Source organism: Callorhinus ursinus, unplaced genomic scaffold, assembly GCF_003265705.2.
Source record: "Callorhinus ursinus isolate GAN/ISIS: 27379988/994484 unplaced genomic scaffold, GSC_fseal_2.0 scaffold24, whole genome shotgun sequence".
Taxonomy (NCBI): Eukaryota; Metazoa; Chordata; class Mammalia; order Carnivora; family Otariidae; genus Callorhinus; species Callorhinus ursinus.
Window position 1 is genome coordinate 2,083,826 of NW_027397086.1, and position 23,317 is coordinate 2,107,142.

The 23,317-nt window shown below is 43.8% G+C and overlaps 1 protein-coding gene across 4 annotated transcripts in view; it reads right to left on the minus strand.

The window, feature by feature from the left end:
- FUBP3 (far upstream element binding protein 3) overlaps positions 1 to 23,317 on the minus strand; it is a 75,634-nt gene that overhangs the window by 41,475 nt on the left and 10,842 nt on the right. For 3 of the 4 annotated variants that reach the window (XM_025888164.2, XM_073905608.1, XM_073905607.1), the window contains exon 2: positions 9,165 to 9,283. In XM_025888164.2, the coding sequence (XP_025743949.1) occupies positions 9,165 to 9,248 (84 nt within the window). In that variant the 5' untranslated portion in view covers positions 9,249 to 9,283. Of the gene's footprint in view, positions 1 to 9,164; positions 9,349 to 23,317 lie in introns of those variants that run through there. The other variant, XM_025888163.2, reaches the window with a different exon arrangement.

A 23,317-nucleotide genomic window follows, 5' to 3' on the forward strand; every position in this document is an offset into this window, starting at 1 on the left:
CTGCTTGTGTTCCTGCTCTCGCTATCTCACTCTGTCAAATAAAGAAAATCTTTAAAAAAAAAAAAAAGATTTTATTTATTTGAGAAAGAGAGAGCAGCCCCAAGCAGGGCGAGCAGCAGGCAGAGGGAGGAGCAGGTTCTCTGCTGAGCAGGGAGCTGGATGAGGGGCTCGATCCCAGGACCCTGGGATGATGACCAGAGCCGAAGGCAAATGCCCAACCGACTGAGCCACCCAGGCGCCCTGGGAAGAGCATTTTAAATATTCTGTCTCATTTATTCCTCACAATGATTCTCCAGGAGGTTGGTATTATTTCCATTTTACGACAAGGAAAGGTGAGGCTCGGAGCAGCTGAGGGCCCTGTGCAGTCACACGCCTCCCTAAGTGGCAGGAGCCCCATTTATGCCCGGCTTGCCCAGCTCTAACCTATGCCGTAACCCACAGCACTAGGCACCTCCCTTCTTCCACCTAATACTCTATTACACATATTTCATTTCCCAAGGACTTAAAACCTAATGATTTCCAGGGCACAGAGCTCAAGCAATTCCTCACACTGTAACTGATTGCTCTGAAGGGTACCTGCTTCAGGGAAGTGAGGTACATTCTCAGCTAATAATGGTGTGGGACAGAAAACGACAGTCACTGAAGCCAGGATAGTCCAACAAAACCAAGGCCACTCCCGTCCTTGCCCTGAAGGGACTCTGCTGCTGATTTTTTAACCACTGGATTTCCTTTTCCCCCTTTTTTGGGGATGAGGCCAGGAGGAACATCTGCCATCTCACTACCTGTGCTATTTTAGGCACCATAAGAGATGAACTATAAATCAACATCACAGACATTTGACCTCGATTCTGAATAGTTATTGGAAACGAGGAGGAGGGGAGCACTGAACCAGGAGTCAGTCAGTCAAGGGTTCTGGTTTTCCAGCCAGCTCTTCTAATGTATGACCTTAGGCGAGACCTTCAGTGGCCTTGTTCCTTGGGGTACTCACCTGTAAAATGCAGGGATGGACTAAATCAGTGTTTTCCAAAGAGACGTATGTAGGCATTTTGGGGAGGTGCATGGATAAATGTTTTTAAACTTCTGTGTGTGTGTGTGCGTGTGTGTGTGTACACACACACATATATATTTTACAGTTATTTAAACTTATATGTGTGTGTGTGTGTATATATTTTGTTTCTTACAGTTAACTTCTATGCATGGCAAAGTTTTTCACTTACAATAGTGATTTAGTTTCCTTTTAAAAATATTTTAAATAAATCCAAATTTTAAAAACACTTAAAAATATTAAGTAAACAAACACTGAGGGTTCAATGATATGGCAAAAATCATAAAGGTGGTACACAAATCATTAAGCTTAGGAAACACAGCAATTAATTATTCCCAGTGCACATTTTTGCAACTAAAATTCTCCAACAAGTTTCATAACTGAAGTAGTTCACCTTGTAAATCCAAAGAAGCTCTGTGTATCTCCACAGCTTTACATTTATTAAAACATTACACTCAACAGAAGCCGGCAAAGCCATCGGAATGCCACGTCATCCACATCCTGTGTCCATACTATTAAATATAGCTACTGTTGATTCTCACGGATCCAGCAAGCAGACATGAAAGCTCACATGACCTCCTAGGGAGCAGGAACCCAACTTGCTTCTTGGGAACCTCTGCTCCACGGTCACCTGAGTGATCCTGCCTAGGCCCCGGAGAATACATGGGCTGGACAAAAGTCTCTGCTGCCCACGGCAGGAAGACACAGTATGTCACCCGCACAGTCAAGCCCAGTGGCTGAGATCAAGTCGCAGATGGCAGGTTCTGGAGTCCTGGTGCACAGGAGCAAGTCCCAGTTCTGCTTCCCACTACCTAAGAGGTCACACTGAGGGCAGTAGTGTATCTGTAACAGACTGACTGCACGCTTGCTAAGTGCCTGATGGTGTCCTCAGTTCATCTCCACGGTGACCTTATAAAGTAGCTACTCTTCTCCCCCCCCCCAAAAAGTAGCTATGCTTCTCATTATTGGGGTACTGGGAGCCCATCTGCCTGGAATTACATCCATGGGGATAAGGAGACAACAATGTAAAGCACCCAGAACAATGCTGGGCACATGGTAAGAAATAAGAAATGTTTGCTATTTTAATCTTTTATTGAAAAATAATAATAACACAGAAAAGTACATAGATCATAAGTTTACAGGTCGCTGAATGTCCCCCACGCTAAAATACCTCTATAACCAGCATCAAGATCAGGACACAGAACATTACTGGGGCCCCAAAATCTGCCTCACACCCCCTTCAGTCACTACCTGCCCCCACCTTCCAAGGGGAACCTCCTAACTTCTAATATTAGCTATTAAAAAAAAATTATTACAACCACCAATGACCTCCATTTTCCAGATGAAGAAACTAAGGCTTAAAGAAGTTAAAGAACTTGCCCAGTCGCTAAGGTAGTAAATGGCAGAACCAGAACTTGAACTCACATGGGCTGAATCCAAAGTCTTTTTTTCTTTTTTAAGATTTTTATTTTATTTGAGAGAGAGAGAGAACACAAGCAGGGCAGAGGAGCAGAGAGAGAGGGAGAAGCGGGCTCCCTGTTGAGCAGGGAGCCCGATGTGGGGCTTGATCCCAGGACCCTGGGATCATGACCTGAGCCGAAGGCAGATGCTTACCTGACTGAGCCACCCAGGCGCCCCAAATCCAAAGTCTTAATAAGCACTTCACTGTACAGTAGCCCTCCCCCCATCCATGGGGGATACATCCCAAGACTCTGGACACCTGAAACCGCAGACAGTACCAAACCCTCTATGTACTGTTTTTTTTCCTATACGTACATGCCTATGATAAAGTTTAACTTCTAAATTAGGTACAGTAAGAGATTAACAATAACTAAAAACAGAACAATTATAACAATATACTATAAAAAACTGTTATGTGAATGTGGCTTCTCTATCAAGATGTACACTCACTCTTCTTGTGATGATGCGAGATGAGCGGCAGAGGGGCTGTGAAGTACCGTTAGGCTACTGTTGACCTTCTGACAAGATGTCAGGAGGAGGATCAACTGCTTCTGGACTGCGACTGAGCACAGGTAACTGAAAACCCGGAAAGCGAAACCGCAGATAAGGGGGGACTACTGTACTACCCCCTGGGGCCTTTGTGACCATCAAATGAGAGAACATATATGGAAGCCCTTGCCTGGCATCCAGCGCAACAGGGGCTCAATGAATGCCAGCTATTGTTGTCATCAGAGATGGGGCCCCAGCTGACCCTGCCCTATTTACTGGCATTAACCAAAACAAGGAATTCTATATGCCAATCAAATAAGGCACAGCTCTCCGGAGTAGCTTTTCTGGACAGCTTCATGCCACCCACATTTGGGCAGAATTAAATACTCCCTTTTCTGCATTTGCAAAGCACTTTATAAACTACCTCTAAATAATGTAACTCACTGAGGAAGTTATTGGTTATATTGTCTCCCCACTATAGGGAGCTCTCTGAACGGGAGACCTGTCTCAGTCCTCAGAACCGCTAGGACAAAGGTTTTTTTTAACTGGGAACTCTGGGGCTTAGCTTTAGAGAATTCACAAACCTCCTGAAATTACATGCAAAACTATTTAAGTATTCCTGTGGTGAGGTTCAAAGTTTTCAAGAGTTTTAAAAAGGTCCGTGTTCCTGAAAGTTAAAGTGCAACTTCCTTAATGCATAGCAAAGTGCTTGACACACAGAAGGTACTCCTTAAAGGTTTACTAAATTTAAAGTGGATCTGGAGAAGCCCATCTGAAGGCAAAATGCTAGGATGACCAGCTGAGGCTCTAAGCTGAAATGCTGCTCCAGCCAGAACCTGCAGAGGCCCCAAAGATGACATGTCCATTCGTTTTCTACCCTACATCCCAGCTAATTCTACCAGCATCCCCTCGGTGTGTTGTTCAGATTCTGATGCCTCAGAGATGGAAAGTTACCCAGCTCCCTCTGTGAAGGAACCAAGTCCTTAGAACGCAGAAAACAGTGACCCAAGAACAACTCTGTATATTAACTATTTGTGTACCTCTGAAAAAACAGCTTTATTTCCCTTTGGCTCATCATTTTCAAATACAAGATGAGAATCAGAACCCTGGTCCTATTTCACCTGGCTCTTGTGAGGACTAATCCCACAATAAGATGAAACCAGCTGCAAACCCGTCTGTCTTATCTTTGCGCTGGCCCAGCATCCAGGCAGGAGGCCTTCGAGTCAGCAGATCTTCAAATAATGGCAGGCAATCCGAATCACATCACTACTTCTATTAACACTACTCAGTTTCGCAAGTGATTTGCTATTAGCTGGTATGAGGATAAAAGTACAGTTTATGCCTCTAAAAGAAGTACTGGCTATTCTTTCCCAGGTGTCTTTGTAACAAAACTCTAAATGCAAAACATTTTCAAGAGACGGGACTCTTAACAGAGTAAAAGGATTGCACAGAAAAGCTGGGGAAAGGGGAGTTTGAATACATACCCAATATAACGTAATAGAAAGCAAAAGAACCAAAATGATATGGCCAATTTTTTTTCCCTAGATCCAGCTAGATGACAGCTCGGAATGTTCAAGGGCTTGAAGGAACTATTGAGATTATCTAGCTCAACATTTCCTGAAATTTGATCTGTAGAATGTGACTTGGTTTTATGAAAAGACAGTATGAAATTATATAACTTCAGATTTACAACACACATCCCAAACTCCTATAGGACTTAATACACACAAGCATATTAAAGGTTCTGAGAAGTCCTGCATTAAAGAAGCTAATTCACCTTTACCTGACCCTGAATTCCCCAAACGTATCAGTCCATGAATCCTTTTCCATGGAAGATCCATGAATAGCCTGTAGATCAAGAGGTGGGAATGGCCGACCCAGCCCAAGGTCAGACAGCTACTTGCAGGAGGAGACTCAGGTCTCCTCAATCTCCCTACACCGTTCTTTCCATTAGAACTTTCAAATAAAAACCAGAGATGAGGGACTCACAATTTGGAAAAGGACAAGGGGAAAAAGCTGTTGATTAGGCATCCCAATGGCAACCCAGAAGCCAATGCCCCGTGTAAAGGGGCAGCTGCTAATCAGCTCCTGCTGAGTATTGCTGTTCCAAAATGTGGGAGCAGTGTGGCCAGACCTTTTCTTGAGAAGCTAGAGATCTCAATTTCTATGTGAAATCATTCTAGTTTCTAACTGGCATTGTGTGGGTTAAACAAAGGACGCCTGCAGGCCTGCTGTAAGCCCTCTCCAGCCCATGGGCCACCGGTTTGAGAACTCTGGTCCAGGTAAATTTGTATCTGCAGAATAAATGGGACTTCGGGAGAAACCAAAGTCTGACGCTACATATGCGCTATCAGATTTTAAAAGAAAGCTAAAGAAGTCTCCGATGAAAATGAAAAAAACCTTAGAAACACACAGTGGAACATACTGTGCATTTACTATCTACTTTTCAATACCGAATAGGAAGTTCAATACTTCCATGAAAGCAGTGACCCAAATGGGCTCAGTCACATCAGCAAAACCCTTTAACAAGGACTTGCTCTTTACAGAGCACTCTACTGGGTCCTATCAAAGCAAAGATACAGGAGCAGCTCCTAGATTTCCTGCAAATATTGGTTTTCTTCAAATGTCTGAGAAAGCAAAAATGAATGGAGTTAGTCCCTCATGAATCAATGACCTGAGCTACTTGAGCTGGGTGTGTAGGAGATAATCTCAGTGGCATAGAGCTGAAATCAATGGGGTGCTCAGCACATTTGCCATGAGTCAGAAGCATCATGTATTAAGGAAGCAAAGGCAGTCTCTCTCAGGGAGTGACCAAGAGCCAATGAACAAAGGCTTTTTCTTTTAATGGTGGATGCACATTCTCGTAAAGGCAATTTTGTGCGTTGTACACAGCACACATGCCAAATCATCTACTGCTTAGACTCAAAGCTCGAGACAGCAGCACTAGCAGGCATTCATGGAGAACCAAGGACATTCTGAGACCCCATGCCAATGAACACTTCCCAAAATAAAGTGCTGGTGAAGGATAGGTTCTAGGCCTACGGAACTGTCAAAAAGTTACTTCCTATTGATTCCACAAGGGGCTTGGTCACAATCATTTGGGTGCTGAACCACCATGATGCCCAACTCCAACTGGCACCCATTACACTGTATTTATGTGAAGAATACCCCGGAGTTGTGCAACACAGAGGCACTGACAGGGTCTAGAACAAAATAGGGGCTTAAAGTCCTGAAAGCATTAGCAGTTAGGCAAGAGAACTTCCTTCTACTTAGGTGATGACTGGCAGACAGCTGGTCCAACCTGGGGAAGGCTGCTGGGAATCTGTAAGACACCGTGGTGTTACACTGTCCTGTTAGCACACAAATGTGTGCACTACATGACAGGGGCTGCTGAACCACCAGCAACGGGCTTTCTGGGAACATTTTTGTTTTTAGAAAAAACAAACCAAACAGAACAGAGTTGTACCTACTTATCCATCATCTCTATGAGGTCCTCTGATAACCTAGACAGTCAGGGTAGAAGTGCACTGTGGCCGCAGAACAGGATGGCCTAGCCTGTCTGGCTTTGAATCCACATCCCACCCTTCACAGGATCCGGCTCTCTCTAAACGATGAGTTTAAAAAACTTGTTTTTGCTGACCTGCCAATGACTTGGAGGACTGAACGTGTTTTTTTAATACCCAGCAGTCTTAAATCTTCATCAGTGGGACTGAATCAGACCACACTTCTACACTTGTATGCTTCCCTATGGAATGGCTGTATTATTCGTTTGTGCCAAGCACTATTAACTCACTGAACTTCACACTGCTGCGGAAAATTTTACATTTTACATGACATCTCCATAGACTCCCTTTTGATCTAGGAATACCATGCTCAGAGGAAACGAAGAGTAACAACTGGTTCCCTATGTTGGAAAGAGTCCAAAGGATATGCAGGAGTCTTCAAGATGCCAGGCAGGAAGCTTAGTGGATTAGGTACTGGGCTCCACATACCAGACTTATTAGAAACTGCAGGTTCAAATCCCAGCAGGTTCGATTCAGACTCTGTTACGATCTTCTAGATAAACTGAGCACAAGACAGCTTATTGCTCCCTAAAAAACCCATGAGGGCTTTCTAGGCAATTGCTGGTGTTTATGAGGACATGTTGTGGGGGAGGGGGGGTAGCTTCGCAATCATTGAAATACAGAAATACCTTATCTTTTATTTCCAGTTACTAGAGAGAAAAAAAGCACATTTCTGCAACATGCCATGTATACAATGAAGTAGAACCATCATCATCTGAATGCCCCAATATGAGACCCATTGAGGTGAGCTTTACTATAAAGCATACAACAGTTTCAATTTCTAATATTCCATTCTTGCCCAATGCAAATCTATAAATAAACCTAAAATTACTCACAAACCTGTTTTTTTTTTCTTTAGTTTTTAAAGGCCATCAAATCCTTGGAGATAGTATCGACCTCCAGCTGTTAATATTCAGAAGTAATACACTTACAGCACTGTCTCCATTGGGCTTATTACTGCTCCAGTCAATGGTGCATTTCAGAGCTGGGAACATTTCCAATGAAGTTTTCTTTGCTAGTAGTAAACACCACTGCTTCAACAATCCACATTAGGTCAGCATTTAACAGAGGGTCTCCCTCCCTCTTGAGCAGGTTGTCCAAGAATATGAGTTCAACCACTGGCTCAAGAGAAGCAGAAAGTCTTCTCAATGGTTCAAAATTCATTTTATGTTCAACTACAGGCCTTCTGCAAACTGAGGATCTGAGCTCTTTAGGGCAGTGACTATAATTCTTCCTGGATAGAGAAGGCCAACAGGTGATTGTCACAAATCAGCACAAAGCGAAAGCCATTACATATTAGTAGCCAGTGAGAAACAAGGTTCAGGACCCTGGACTGTAGAGGAGAGCAGTGAAACACGCCGGCAAGCAGGGTGGTGCAAGGGGAGCTGGATGGCATGTTCATCCATTACAGCCACTGGTTGGCTCTGAAGTCTAAGTAAGATGGATACTCACTATTGTACCGGTTGATGCCTAGGCAGTAAGCAACAAGTCATTGGATAAAATTTTAGGTGGAACCACAGGTTTGGAAAGTTCTGGGATCCAATATAATGTCTACAGGAGCATCAGTATTAAAATGAAAAGTCAGTATCTGGGAAACAGGTAGGGTTCCCTCCCCTGGAATACTGGAAAGAGATGTAAAGACCATATCTTCAAGCGACCAAGTGGAGACCTTCTTCTAATACAATGAGTCCTGTGGCTTTCTGTTAGGAATCAAGCAGTAATTAGTTATAGCCCAACTTTTAAGGTGTCAGTTAGTACGCCTACAATTAAATAGGAAGAGACGATGAGTATAAGACACTCAGCAGCAAAGGTTTAAGTGTCAGAGCTAACTTGTAAGTTTTACACACGATACAAGGACATGTTCTGCTCTAAGCACCATGCCAGAAGCCAGAGTATTTCTGGCAGGTCCCACATTCATTCTCCAGGGAAGCCTGCAACCTCTTAAAACCCAACTTATTTAACTCTGGCAAAATGCACGACACTGTCAGATGGTAAGGTGTCACTGCTGGGATGAGTCCCTATCACATTCTCCCCAAGAGAGGAACTATCGTCCCTCAGGGATTTCTACGTCTTGTGGTCCACCCACACCTATTTAACATCTTCCTCTCTCCTCTCTCCAAGAGTAACTTCAAAAGTAAAATACCCTCGAATTCCTGCCACTCCACCCTCCGAATACAGGAAGTCCGAAGACGATGTTTTCCAAGTTTTAAGAAGCTAAAGGGCCTGAGACGGCCGCTTTCTGTCTACACCCGGGTCCTCACCGTGAGCTCCCCAGCCCCCCCCCCCCCGCCCCGCGAACCTCAGAAGCCCACGCTGGATGCCCTGCAGGTCCAGCCCGGGCGTGGGGGCGCGGTGGGGCCAACCGACCCAGGCAAACCTTCTCCCAGCGGCTGCGCCTAGGAGAGCCGCCCGACAGGCTGGGCCTGGGCCTCGCGGTGGCGCCTCATCCCTCGGCTCCTCCGGCTACAGAAGCCCCAAGAAAAGGCCGAGCCCGGCTGAGGCGTCAGCCCAGGCTGCCTCCCGTCCCCAGGCCCGACCCCCTCCTCCCCATCGGGCCCGGCCCCGCCTCGGGCTCCCGTGCTCCCGCCAGCCGGCCGCGCCCGTACCTGCCGGACCCGGTGCAGGGCGTCCACGAAGCCCTCGGCTTTCATCCCCACCGGAGCGCTCTGCCCCTGCACCAGCTCCGCCATTACCGCCCCCGCCGCCGCCGCCGCCGCCGCCGCCGCCGCCGCCGCTCGGCTCCCCAGTCCGGCCTCCAGCTCCGCTTGGGGACCCGTAGCCGGAAAGGGAAAGTCGCCCCACTTCCGGCGGAAGGGAAGCCGGGACGCTAGACGCCAGAGGAGCCGAGCCTGTGGGGGCGGGGTCAGGGCACGTGATCACGGTCCGGCCGGAAGTGGGGGCGGGGCCGCGGGCGCGTGGGCGTGTCCAGGGTGGGAGGTAGCTGTCCGGCCTCCGAGAACAGGTATCTGTTCCCAGACCAGATCTGGGCCGGGCCCGTGGATGATGTCGCAAAAGGCCCTAAGGCTCGGATGTGGCCCGAGGTGTCCGGCTGTCGGCTGTTTGAAACCCAGGGAGGAGTGGTGTAGCTTTCCCAAGACAGCACCAAGCAGTCTTGGTTCACCAAAAACCTGACCCTGGCAGCCCCTCCCAGGAATGGCCGTTGATTTAGACTACTGGGATTGAGCTCTTTGAAATGGCACCGTGAGGACCGAGGGAGGCTAGAGGGCAAGGGGCAGCACCACAAAATGTCAGTTTCCCCAACGTTTGCAGAGAGAACCGGGCCGGAGTTCTTTAGATTGCACGGAGGATGGGTTAAGCCACACCTGGGGTTGCCTGGCGACACAGCTCTGGAAGGACGCTCCCAATGGAAAGTCCTCTTACACACGCTTTCTCAAACCTTGGGACTCTGGGGAAACAGAAAATAGAACAGGACCATCGTTGCTTCCATGCTGCTGAGTCAAAACCCTACTGCAAGGTGCCTTCTTGGAATGCTTAAGTAAATTTTTCTTAATGGTACTAGCTAGGTATAGATACTGCAAAGCAAGGGAAGGAATCTTAGCGCTGGAACACACTTGAGTTTTTGAGGTGAATCTTACAAATGAGCAAACAAAACCCCCAGAAAAGAAACCAAGGCTTTGGGACTTTGACACACATATTGTTAGTGGCAGGTCCAAGTTGGGGCTCCCATCTTTTGATTAACAAGATTGCCCTCACGATTAATATTTCCCAAGTCCTGTTGTGCCAAGGAGCTGGATTTTAATGGAGAATCGTGTCAAGCATTTTATGCCCCTCTTGAAGTTAGGAAGGAAGATAAGCACTAGAAAGGAAATTAAGGAGTGCCTGGGTGGCGTGGTGGGTTGAGCATCAGACTCTGTTTTTGGCTCAGGTCTGGTCTCAGGGTCGTGAGACTGAGCTCAGTCTTGGGCGCTGCGCTCAGCATGGAGTCCGCTTAGATTTTCTCTCCCAATCCCTCTGCCCCTGCCCCTTTATAATAAAATCTTTAAAAATAAATAAAAAGGAAATTAAGAAGTAAAATATACTATGATTTTCTTTGATGATCCTCTGTGTCAGCATGCTAGGAGAGCTTTGGGTTTTGGAAAGAAGTGTGGAGAATAACTGGCCAATAATCAAAGAGTAGTTCTTCATTTGTTAATGACTTCACTACCAGACTGTGAGTTCCTCTAGGACAGAGACTGGGTCTTATTTTTCTCTGTTCCCTAAAATTTGGCACATAGCTGCAAAGAAAACTTATTTTGAATTGAATAATGCCAAATTGGAATAATTCTTAGGGTATGGTAAAATAAAAGAATTTGGCAAAACTGTAACATTGAAGATTATCACTTTCAGACAAAATGTTTCAACCCATGTAGGAAAGCACATAGTTGGCTGTGTTCCAGTTTCTGGTGAAGGGCTGTCATGAGGCAGGACCAACACATGTCAACACACCTATTTGTGGTCCATCATGGGTGTGTTCTGTTTTAATTTTGCTATGTTTGTAAAACTCAAGGGTATGGCATCAACCTTCAGGAATGGGGATGATTCTACTGACCTAATATCATGACATTTGTGTTATGAATATTTTTTAAAATCAGAGGTATGTTAATTAATCCAAATTCTAGCTGGCTCTCCCTATGAGTATGAATAGTGAAAACAAGGTTATTGGCCCAAACTTAAAGGCATATTCCAAAGACCACAGACTGCGTAAGTAGGAAGACAAGGTTCTGATTCTCCCCCTCTTACTGGTTGAATAACTGGGTAACTCACTCATTTCTAAGGGCACAGAAGAGGAAGGTGACCCACACCTGGTCAAGTCCACTGTTATGTGTTCTACTAACGAACCGGACTTCATCATCTTAACATTTATCACAATTGATTTTAGGATTGTATTTGTTTATTTGACAGAGAGAGAGAGACAGTGAGAGCAGGAACACAAGCAGGGGGAGTAGGAGAGGGAGAAGCAGGCTTCCTGCTGAGCAGGGAGCCCGATGCTGGGCTCGATCCCAGGACCCTGGGATCATGACCTGAGCCAAAGGCAGCCGCTTAACAACTGAGCCACCTAGGTGCCCCTATCACAATTGATTTTAAATCACTGTGCAATTATTTATTATTTGTTTCTTCCACTAGAATAAAATTAATAGTTTAGCTAGTTACAGAACTCTGGATTGTAAATAATTCTTCTTTAAAATATTGAAGGCACCACTCACTGTCTCTAGCATCTCGTATTTATTAAAACAGCTTTATTGATGAAAATTTGATATAAAATAAACTGCACATATTTAAGGTATATACTTTGATTTTGTTTCACATATTTATACACCTGTGAAGCTATCATTACTATCAAGGTCATGAATGTATACACCACCACCAAACATTTCCTCATGTGCTCTTCTGACTCCTCCATCTTACCCTTCCACAATTCTCCAGCCTCCACTCCACTAGCCTCCCCAACCACAAACAACCACCAATCTGTTTTCTGTCACTCTAGATTAGTTGTAATTTTCTAGAATTTTATATAAGTGAAAGTACATAGTATGTTCTCTTCTGAGTTGTTTCACACAGCGTAATTATTTTGAAGTTTATCCATGTTGTGCTGTGTTTCAACAATTCATTCCTTTTCATTGTCTAATAGTATTTCACTGAATGGATATACCACAATTTATTTATCGGCTCTCTCACTCTCTTTCTTTCTCTCTCAGATAAATAACTTAAAAAGAAACCCCCAAACCTTGAAGTTGGAATGGGAGGTGGAATGGAATAGAATATTTGCTGGGCAGGCAAAAGTCAGTGCCTGTCGTAGAGTTGCACAAAGAACGAATTGGATTCATATTTGTTCATCATATTCTTGTTGAGGAGCTGAAATTACTCATCTCTTATCCTCTCGTCCTTTCCATAATCTTTGTGACTCAACATAGATGAGCATCAGATCCATTTTATAAGTGGAGAAAGTAAGGCACAGGGAAGTCAAATGACATCTAGATTCCCAAGAGAAATTACTGTTTGTGTTCCCAGCACCATGTATCTGGTCCATAAGTGACATTGAAGTATAGTGGGTGGATGAATCCCAATTTATCAAATCTTTGAGTGTTATCACTTGGGTAGAGTTTCCTCCCAATGCTCTGTTAGAATTGAAGTTGTATCATTGGTTTCAGCCAGAGCTGTTCCACTCCTTGCCGACAATAGGACAATTTCTCTAGCTCATTATTCAGCTCTCACCCTTGATGGATACATTGGCTGGGTATAGAATCTTAGATTGGGATAATAATTTACAAGGCAGGGGCGCCTGGGTGGCTCAGTCATTAAGCGTCTGCCTTCGGCTCAGGTCGTGATCCCGGAGTCCTGGGATCGAGCCCCGCATCGGGCTCCCTGCTCGGCGGGAAGCCTGCTTCTCCCTCTCCCACTCCCCCTGCTTGTGTTCCCTCTCTGGCTGTCTTTCTCTCTGTCAAATAAATAAAATCTTAAAAAAAATAATAATTTACAAGGCACTCCTTCATTATCTTCTAGCAAGCATTGTTGCTGTTGGGAAGCCTGATGGTATTCTAATGTACAATCCTTTTTGACTTTTTTCCTCCCTTTCTCTGGAAATCTATAGAATCTTCTTTTTTTCCCCTCAATGTTCTAAAATTCCACAGTGGTGTGTCTTGGAGAGTGGGTCTTTTTCCATCCTTTATTCTGGCCCTTTCACTGTGGAAATTTATGTCCTTCAGTTCTGAGAAATTGTCTTGAATGATTTAATTGAGGATTTCCCCCCAGCACTTTCTCTATTCATTGTTTTAGAGCTTCTATTATTATTTGGATATGGGACCTTCTGGACTGGTCTTCTAATTTTCCTATATTTTTTACTTTCTCTTTCTCTTTCCTCTTCTTTCTGGCTTATTCCCTCAATTTGATCTTCCAATCTTTCTGTGGCATTTTTTTTATGCTGTCATGTTTTTAAATCACAAGAGCTCTTCTTTGCTCTCCAAACAATCCTTTCTTTAAAAAATAACATTTGTTTCTTGTATTGTGGATGGAATACGTTTTCTTATCTCTCTGAGGATTAGAGTATTTTTTGAGGATTATAGTACTTTTTTGGAAGTTTATTCACTGCGCATAGTGTATGTTGCTTGTAGGTCACTGTTCCCAGTTATTTTATGTATGTATGCATGCATGCATGTAAGTGGGCATTATGGTCTCTATCTTTCATGTTACAGACTTTGCTCAGATGTTTCAGAATCCATGGTGGTCTGCTCATGCCTCTGGGTAGGTGAGAATTGTGACTCTGAGCTTTACTGTAGAATGGTCCAGCTGGGGTGTTTGTTGGGCAACTCCCAATGTCAGCATCTTTAGGCTGTTCCTCTTGGGCATGTTAGATTACCTATAGAAAGCTATCCCAGTCTCCTTCCTGGAGACCAGAGCACCTATTTTAGTTTAAGTTATATTTTCATTCCTCTGATTATTTTACTGATACCTGTGTCCCTCACATGACCATGAGCTTTGGAGATGGTGGCCCTGTGTCCATATTGTTTGCTATTGTATCTCCAGCATTGAGCACATAGGGTATGTTCAATGAACAATTATTTCTATAAATTAATGAATGGACTCTTTTGGCAAGGTCTTTTAATCCCTGCTTTATTATTTTGTATTATGAAATATTTCAGACATACAAAAAAGTAGATAGACTAATGCAATGAACGGCCATTTACCCAATAACAACATAAGAAATCAGCACTACAGTTACTAGTGAAGAACCCTCTGTAACCCTCCACCATCCTTTTCTATTCCTTCCCTCTCCAGCGGTAACTGTCTTCCTGAATTTGGTGATCTGCATGCTAGTGGATGTTGTATTCTTGTATGTATATATAGTGAATGCTTTTAAATATCATATAAATGGTATCAAACACTACACAATTTGAGTCTTTTTTTTTTTTTGGCCCCACATGTATTTTTGAGGTCTATCCAAGTTCACATATGTAGCCATATCTCAATTACTTATACTCCATTCCACTATATGAATAAACCAGAAACTATGTATTCTTTCCCCTGTGCGTAACCATATAGTTTCCTTTTCTCTGTTACAATGTTGTAACAAGTCTTCTCCAACTTGTCTCTTTGCATATGTATTTGAGAGATTCTCTAGAATATGTGCCCAAAGGTGAAGTTGCTGAGGGGCCAGGGTGAGTAGAGGACATGCCCCTTAGCTTTGCTCGATAAAGCCAAATTGCTCTCCAACGTGGAAACTATTTCTCCAAAGTGGGACACACATTCCATCAGTTAAAAATGACCTCTTGCTACTCCGCATCCTTGCTGACATTTGGTATTACCACAATTACTATTTTTTTGAACTCCAATGAGTTAAAAATTTTAAAATAAATATTTAAAATTTAATTTTTATATCATGGTAAAAGATACATAACATAGGAGTTACCTTAATTTCAACCACTTTTAAGTTTACAATTCAGTGACATTAAGTACACTCACAATGCTGTGTGACCACCACCACCATCCACCTCCAGAACTTTTTCCTCTTTCCAAACTGAAACTCTGTGCCCTTTAAACACTAACTCCTCATCTTCCCATCTCTCAGGGCCTGGCACCCACCACTTTACTGTCTGTCTCCATGAACTTGACTACTCTAGGTACCTCATGGAAGTAGGATTGTATAATATTTGTCCTCTTGTGTCTGGCTTATTTCACTGACCATAATGTCTTCAAGGTTCATCCATGTTGTAGCAGGGGTCAGAATTTCCTTCCTTTTTAAGGCTGAATGACATTCCATTGCATGCATATACCACATTTTGTTTGTTATTATCTGTCAAAAGACATTTGGGTGGTTTAGCATTTTGGCTATTGTGAATAAGGCTCCTGTGAACATGAGCGTACCAATATCTGTCTGAGTCCCTGCTTCAATAAAATTGAATTTTTTATTTATTTTCATTTATCTGAGAGAGAGAGAGAGAGAGAGAGCAAGTGGGGGGGGGGAGACAGGGAGGACAGAGGGAGAGAAACACAAGCAGACTCCATGCTGAACATGGAGCCCAACGTGGGGCTCGATCTGAACCTGAGATCATGACCTGAGCTGAAATCAAGAGCTGGTCACTCAACTGACTGTGCCACCCAGGTGCCCCTCAATAAAATTGAATTTTAATTTATGTTCTTTTCTTGGGATGAGCCCATACCAGCTTTCTAGGAAGATAAGTCCCTTCAGGGCTTACCTCTATTCCTCTCAGCACTTAGTATATAGTGAGTACTTAGAAAATAATGGTTGGCTCATTGGTAGAAAGAGAAGGCTGTATTCACCCTTAGTCAGTCATGGTTATGATATCTGATGTACCTACCAGGTCACTCCCTAGTTATTCATGGGGAGGTCCTGAGACAGAGTCTCACCAAATGTCATGTCTCTGTCTAGCGACAGGAATTACCCTATAGGCCACACTCCCCAAGCCAGGACTAACTATTCGGGGCTTGGTTGTTATTCTAGCAAAATAGTTGCCACTTGAGATAAGAAGAGCTTTATTCATCAAGGGAAGGGAGTCCAGGCATAGCACAACCAAATACCTTGACCTTTGCCGTTCACGTTTTACAAGCACTCAACTGACAACCACGGGAGACAGGATCTGATCTGCTTGATGGTGGAGGGGCTTGGATTTCCAAGGAATACGTGCAGAAGCCCTCTCGTGCCTCCCTCCACTCCTGTTTACTGAATGTTTTACCATTCTGAACACCTGATATACATCTGAACACCTGATATACATCGCCTCATTTAATGCTTGTAACACTCCTGGGAGGTGGGCACTGGTATCTCTGTTCCATAGATAAGGACACCAAGGCTCAGATGAGTTGAGGCACTAGCCACAGCTACTTAGCTTTCTCTCATATGGGAGAGTGCACCTAAAGGATTATATTAGTTTTCTATTGTTGTGTAACAAATAATTACAAATTTAGCAACTTAACTTATTAGCTCACAGTTCTGTGGGTCAGAAATTGTGTCACAGTATAGCTGGGCTTTTTTCCTGGGGTCTCATGAGGGAGAAATCAAGGTATTCCCGTGGCTGAGGTCTTATCAGAGGCTTGGAGTCCAATCTCATGTGGTTTTTGAATTAATTTCTTCACATTTGTAGAACTCATGGAGTCTGGATTTTCATGCCTAGTAAGAATACATCTCTCTGACACTTCAACTTCTTCTGAAATCTCAATTGATTAGGTCGGGCCCACTCAGGATGATCTCCCTTTTGATTACTATAAAGTTAACTAAACAGTATAACCTATTCACAAGGGATGATATCCCATCATATGCCTAGATCTCATCTACTCTCAAGGCAAGGGGACTATACAGGATGTCTACACCAGGGGACAGGAGCTTTACATGCCATCTTAGAATTCTGCCTACCACAGAAATCAATGAAGAATTCTCTTGCATGTAACAAAATAAGATTGGTGAGGTGTAGGGGAGTAAGGAGGGTGATCAACCATTCAGGTTTGCCTGGGAATGAAAGGGTTTCCAGGATGTGGGACTTTTGGTGCTAAAACCAGGATGGTGGTGGGAAAATTGAGATGAGTTGGTCACTGAAGATATAGAAAGAACAGACCCATAAGGCTTGCTACCTTAACCATCCTTGATTGTTGCTTTGGGCTTTCAGGAGGGAAGGAGAATTGAAGGGGGAATAAAGCAAAGTAAAAAGGAGGGGAGTCAGTGGCAAGAGAATCTAAAGGGGAATAGAGCCTTGATTGCATCTCTGTACAACTCTTGGAGTGGAATTAAATCTAATAAATACACTCACTTGTTCATTCATTCATCCAATGAGCTTCAAAATCTTTTTTTTCCTAAATAAAAAAGCAAAACCTGCCTTTATCAATACAGTTGTCTCAAGAATACCTCAGGTAGAAAATTAAGTTCCCTGTGCTCCCACTTCTAGAAGTCTCTACCAATACAGTTTTGTAAAATAATATGATGATGATGTCATTATAAATATGTATGCTAGAGATAACAACAATATTCAGTACCCAGAAGAGGAGGAAGTCACTTCATGATGGGCACGAAAAAACAAGAGAGATCAAGAAAAAATTTAATGGAGAAGGTGGCATTTCAGAAGGGCCACGAGGACATTTGGAGGTGTGGCAGAAGGGCATTCCCAATGAAAGCAACAGCATGAACAAAGGTGTAAAGGCAATAAAATGTGGGATCTAGGTGGACAACAGTTTGACCTGGAGCTTGATGCAGGGACTTGGACAGTGTCCCTGGGACCTGGTTTCTCTGTCTTTGGGCTCTGCTTCCATTGAATCCATTCTCAGATTAGGTATAGATATGGCATCCCCTTAGGCTCATGTCCAGCCAAAAGGAGTGTCTGTTTTTGTCTCAACATTCCTAGAACATGAGTCATTGGTTTGACTGGGTTGTTTACTCATGCCTGAAATAATCTTGTGACCAAGACAATGAGATTTACTAATTGGTGTAGACCCTGATTACATGCTCATAAAACACGCCATTGAGAAAGTAGAAAGGTGGGAGCACTCCTAACCACTTCCAATTTGGCATTGCCTGACTGGAATCAATGTTTGCTCAAATAAACTCTCAAAAAAATATATAAAAGCAAGCCACAGACTGGGGGAAAATATTTACAAAACATACATCTGACAAAGGACTAGTATTTATGATATATATTAAAAAAAAACCCTCCCACAACAACAACAACAACAAAACCCCAATGAAATAGGCAAAAAAAAAAAATTTTTTTTTTGGACATGTCACAAAGGAAGATGAATCGCCCAGCAATTCTACTCCTACATATTTACCCAAGATAAATGAAAATTTGTGTCCAAGAAAGAAGTTGTGTGGTAATTTTCATAGTGGCATTATAACAGCTTAAAACTGGAAACAGCCCAAGTGGTTGCCTCTGAAAGTTGAGGGTGGAGACGGACTGGAAAGGGGCATGAAGGAACTTTCTGGGGTGATGGTAATGTTCTACATATTTTTTTTTAGATGTTATTTATTTATCAGAGAGAGAGCATAAGCAGGGGAAGCGGCAGGCAGAGGGAGAAGCAGGCTCCCCGCTGAGCAAGGAGCCCAGTGCAGGACTTGATCCCAGGACCCTGGAATCATGACCTGAGCCGAAGGCAGACGCTCAACCAACTGAGCCACCCAGGCATCCCAGTTCTACATATTAATAGAGATTTTGGCTACATCGTGTATGTAAAACTCAGCAAATGTTAAGGTTTGTGTATTTTAGTGCATGTATGATTTGGAATAAAGGAAGCCTCATTTAAAAGGAAGTCATGAGGCTAGAAAAGGAAGCTGTCATGTCCTACCACTCATCGTCAATTGTAGACCCCAATAGCAAGAGACATACTTTGCATTCTTAACAGGAAGAAGCCTAGGGGTGCCTGGCTGGCACGATCGGTTAAGCATCTGACTCTTGGTTCCAGCTCAGGTCCTGATCTCAGGGTTGTGGGATTGAGCCCTGTGTTGAGCGCCGCGTGTGGCGTGGAGTTTGCTTGGGATTCTTTCTCCCTCTCCCTCTGCCCCTCCTGCTTATGCTCTCTCTCTCTCTCTAAAATAAATAAATAAGCCTTAAAAAATTCTCTATTAAAACAACAACAACAACAACAACAACAACAGGAAGATGCCCATATTTTACTACCCCAACAGGATGAAGGAAGATTTTTCTCCTTGCCCGGCAGCAGCCCATCCAATGAGAGACTGTCACAACTCAGCCAGTGCAAAGCTACTATACTTCAAATTCCCAGTTTACTCCAATGGACTTTTTGTCTATACTAGTCCCTCTCAATTACCCCTTTTCTTCATAAAAGAGAAGTTCCTCTCCTTTGTTCTCTGGATTTGACTATGGTTTTGCTGTAGCTTGCATGTCCCAAATCGTAATTGTCTGCTGTTCCTGAGTAAACCCATTTTGCTGGTAAAACAATGGGCTGTTTTATTTTTAAGGTTAATATATATAAGTTTTACAAAGAAAAAACATGTAAACAAATATTGGACTCCAGTCAATGATACATATGAAGGAGGAAATGTACTGATGTCTGCAGTTTACTCTTAAATACACCAAAAATGAAATGGATTAATTGCAAGTTAGAAGCAGGATAGGAATGAGATAAAGCAAGTGTAGTAAAATGTTAATGGTAGAATTTGGTGGTGGGTTAATGGGGGTTTGCCATTGAATTCTTTCAATTTTCCCCTATGTTTGAAAATGTCATAATAATAATAATAATATGTTGGAAAAGGAGATTACATGAGTCATCTTTGGGGGAAGGGATTTGAGCCATAGATCTCAGCCATAGAGTTTGGAGATCTCAGAGATCTCAGAGCCATAGATCTTGAGTGTGAGTGAAGGGATCAATTCACCAAGGGAAAGATAGCTTTTAACAGAAGACAAATGGTTGCAGTGCAAATCACCAACTCTTGTCCATTACAAATGGCGACACAAATGTTCAAGGATGTAAAAAAGAAACAGATTTGATGGAAGAGGATGAATTCAAAAGAATCATGTTCATACAGCATTCAAGAATATGTGTGCTCCTGGGGCGCCTGGGTAGCTCAGTCGTTAAGCATCTGCCTTGGGCTCAGGTCGTGATCCCAGGGTCCAGGGATCAAGCCCCACATTGGGCTCCCTGCTTGGTGGGAAGTCTGCTTTTCCCTCTCCCACTCCCCCTGCTTGTGTTCCCCCTCTCACTGTCTCTCTCTCTGTCAAATAAATAAATAAAATCTTAAAAAAAAAAAAAGAATATGTGTGCTCCTGTTGGACACAATCAGCCTCCCTCATCCTTACCCAAGCGTTGGACAGACATATCTTCTTCCCTGGCTAGACCAATACAGAAACATTTGGTTGCGTATGCGACTGTGTCCTTTCCTTCTGCACAGAGAGTAAAAAATGCTGGTAGGGACTGTTGCATTAATCTTTCTTAATTCCACCCATCCACCCATCCATCCACCCATCCACCTATCCATCCATTGATCCACCTATCCATCCATCCATCCATCCATCCACCTGTCCATTTGTCCACCCATTCACCCAATCATCCATCTGTTTGTCCATCCATCCATCCATCCATCCATCCATCCATCCATCCATCCATCCATCCATCTAACAGAAGTTCTTCCTGTGGGTGGATTATTGACACCAGGGTCTCTGAAAGACCATTGCCTTCAATAATCCATTCTCAAGAGCAGGGCATGATATCAGGAAAAAGGCAGCTAGCCCGGGGCTGGAAATGAAATCTAGGGAAGAGTTGCAAAAGACACAAGATAATAACCAAACCATCAAGAAAGCCTACAATTAATTGATGTCTGTGACTGGAAAGAGGCATAAGTCAGCAAGTAGAAATTGATGTGTGTGTGTGTGTGGGGGGGGAGCAGTGATGAATATTGCACTGAATCAACTGGGTGCGGAGGCCTCTATTAGTGATGAAGGGAAAGGACATGTCAAGGACAGTTACTGTTAGAACGTGTGCTCTGTTACACAGAGATTTCTAGAGATTCTAAAATTTCAAGGCTTCTTCTACCCTAAATTAGGGATATGGTTAGAATGGTCTGTGTGGTGTGGATTGGGTTAAGGCTGGAAGTATCTGGAGTGGACAAGAGGCAGGCTGGCTCCCCTCTCCTGGTCACATAGGTATCATGTGTCTGTCTCACATTTACTTTAGGAACACTAGTTTTCTGCTCTGCAGCTCGGCTGTTGTGCTTGGCTCAGCTCTGGACCTGGAGGCCAGGGTGAGAAACGATGACTACTCCACTGAGAACGAGGCTGCTAGGAGGCAGGAAAAATGTGAAGCTTCCAAAGAAAATTCCATCCTGTGTGGCAGCAGGAAGTAACCTGGCTGCATTTTCACCAGAATGCCCCTCCTTGCTAAGGGTGTCTCATCTCTAAGAAAGTCAGGGGCTGGGTTTGCCCCAAGGGTCACAAAATCTGAAAAGCCAGGGGTGCCTGGGTGGCTCGGTCGGTTAAGCGTCAGACCCTTGGTTTCAGCTCAGGTCATGATCTCAGGGTCGTAGAATCACGATCCCTGCATCAGGCTACACATTCTGCATGGAGTCTGCTTGAGATTCTCCCTCTCCCTCTGGCCCTCCCCCTGCTTGCGCACACTCTCTCTCTAAAATAAATAAATAAAATCTTTTTAAAAAAATCTGAAACGCCAGGTTGCGGCTTATCCTCTGTCGCCCGAGTGCCGGGGACAAGTTCTGATTCCAGTGCTAAATCACAGGTTACTTTTATAAGGCTTCGGCGTGTATTCCAAAAGCATGGTGACACATGCTTTTCCATTTCTTCTTACCGGTTATCACAGCTTCCTTCCAAAGACTTGTGGCTCCAGAAAAGAGGCTTGGACAACAGGCCTGGGCCTCAAAGTCCATAAAGAAGAAACAAACAGAGCTCACAGAGAGTATCCAACTCCCCCACGGCTGGCCAGAGTTGATAGTCCAGCCCAGCTGAGTGGAGAGAAAAATGCTTTCGTGTTTTAGAACCTGAGGGGTGATTCAGTCAAAGAATGATTTTGGTTTGTTTGCAAAAATAAAATAGATAAGCTGCAGAAAAAGCAAAGTTGAGCACACCTAAAGTTAAGAGCCCCAGTGGACTCACAAGTAGTTTGGGAGTTGTAGGCTTTCCATGAAATTTGCCCCAGTTTCCAGACCTGGGATCCTCTCCTTCCTCACTGGCAGTAGTAAATCCAAAGAGGTGTTACTGAGTTAAAAAAAGCAAGTGGTAGGAACACCTGGGTGGCTCAGTCGGTTAAGCGTGTGCCTTAAGGCTCAGGTCATGATCCCAGGGTCCTGGGATTGAGTCCCACGTCGGGCTCCTTGTTCAGTGAGGAGCCTGCTTCTCCCTCTCCCTCTGCCTGCCACTCTGCCTACTTGCGCTCTCTATCTCTGTCAGATAAATAAATAAAATCTTAAAAAAAAAAAAAAAGCAAGGGGTAGGGATGCCTGGGTGGCTCCATTGGTTAAGCATCTGACTCTTGATCTCAGCTCAGGTCTCGATCTCAGGGTGGTGAGCTCAAGCCCCGCATTGGGTCCATGCTGGGTGTGGAGCCTACTTAAAAAAAAAAAAAAAAAAAAAGCAAGCGGTAGAATGATATGAATGGTATGAGCAGTCTGCTCCCTTTATGCAAAAACAAACCAAATGTACTGCGCACACCAACTACTCAGTTTATTTCAAAAGATAAGTATGTATGTGTGCAAATGCATGGATTAATGTCTGAGACACATACAGCAAAACGCTAATTGAGAATAACTTTGGAGGGCGGGGCAAGGGGCACAGAGGGGGAGGGGCAAGAGGCGCAGAGGCGGGGCCTGCAGAACAGGCAGTCAAGAGACTTAAGTCTTACCCATAATGTTAGTATTTTAAAAACAAGTAATATGTATTCGTATGTATTTACTGATGCAATTACAAATCAATTTTTTTAAAAGATCTATTCTTTTTTTTTTTTTTAAGATTTATTTATTTGACAGAGAGAGACAGTGAGAGAGGGAACACAAGCAGGGGCAGAGAGAGAGGGAGAAGCAGGCTTCCTGCCGAGCAGGGAGCCCGATGTGGGGTTCGATCCCAGGACCCTGGGATCATGACCTAAGCCGAAGGCAGACGCCCAATGACTGAGCCACCCAGGTGCCCCAAAAGATCTTATTCTTTAGTGCATATCAAATGGGTGAAAAATGTTTTATATGTCAGGTAAAGGAATGATGGAAATTAACATTTGCCTATTATTTGCATTATTACAAGTAATAATGGTGGTGGTGGTTGTAGTGGTGGTGGTGATGATGATGTTGTAGGGTAATATCAAT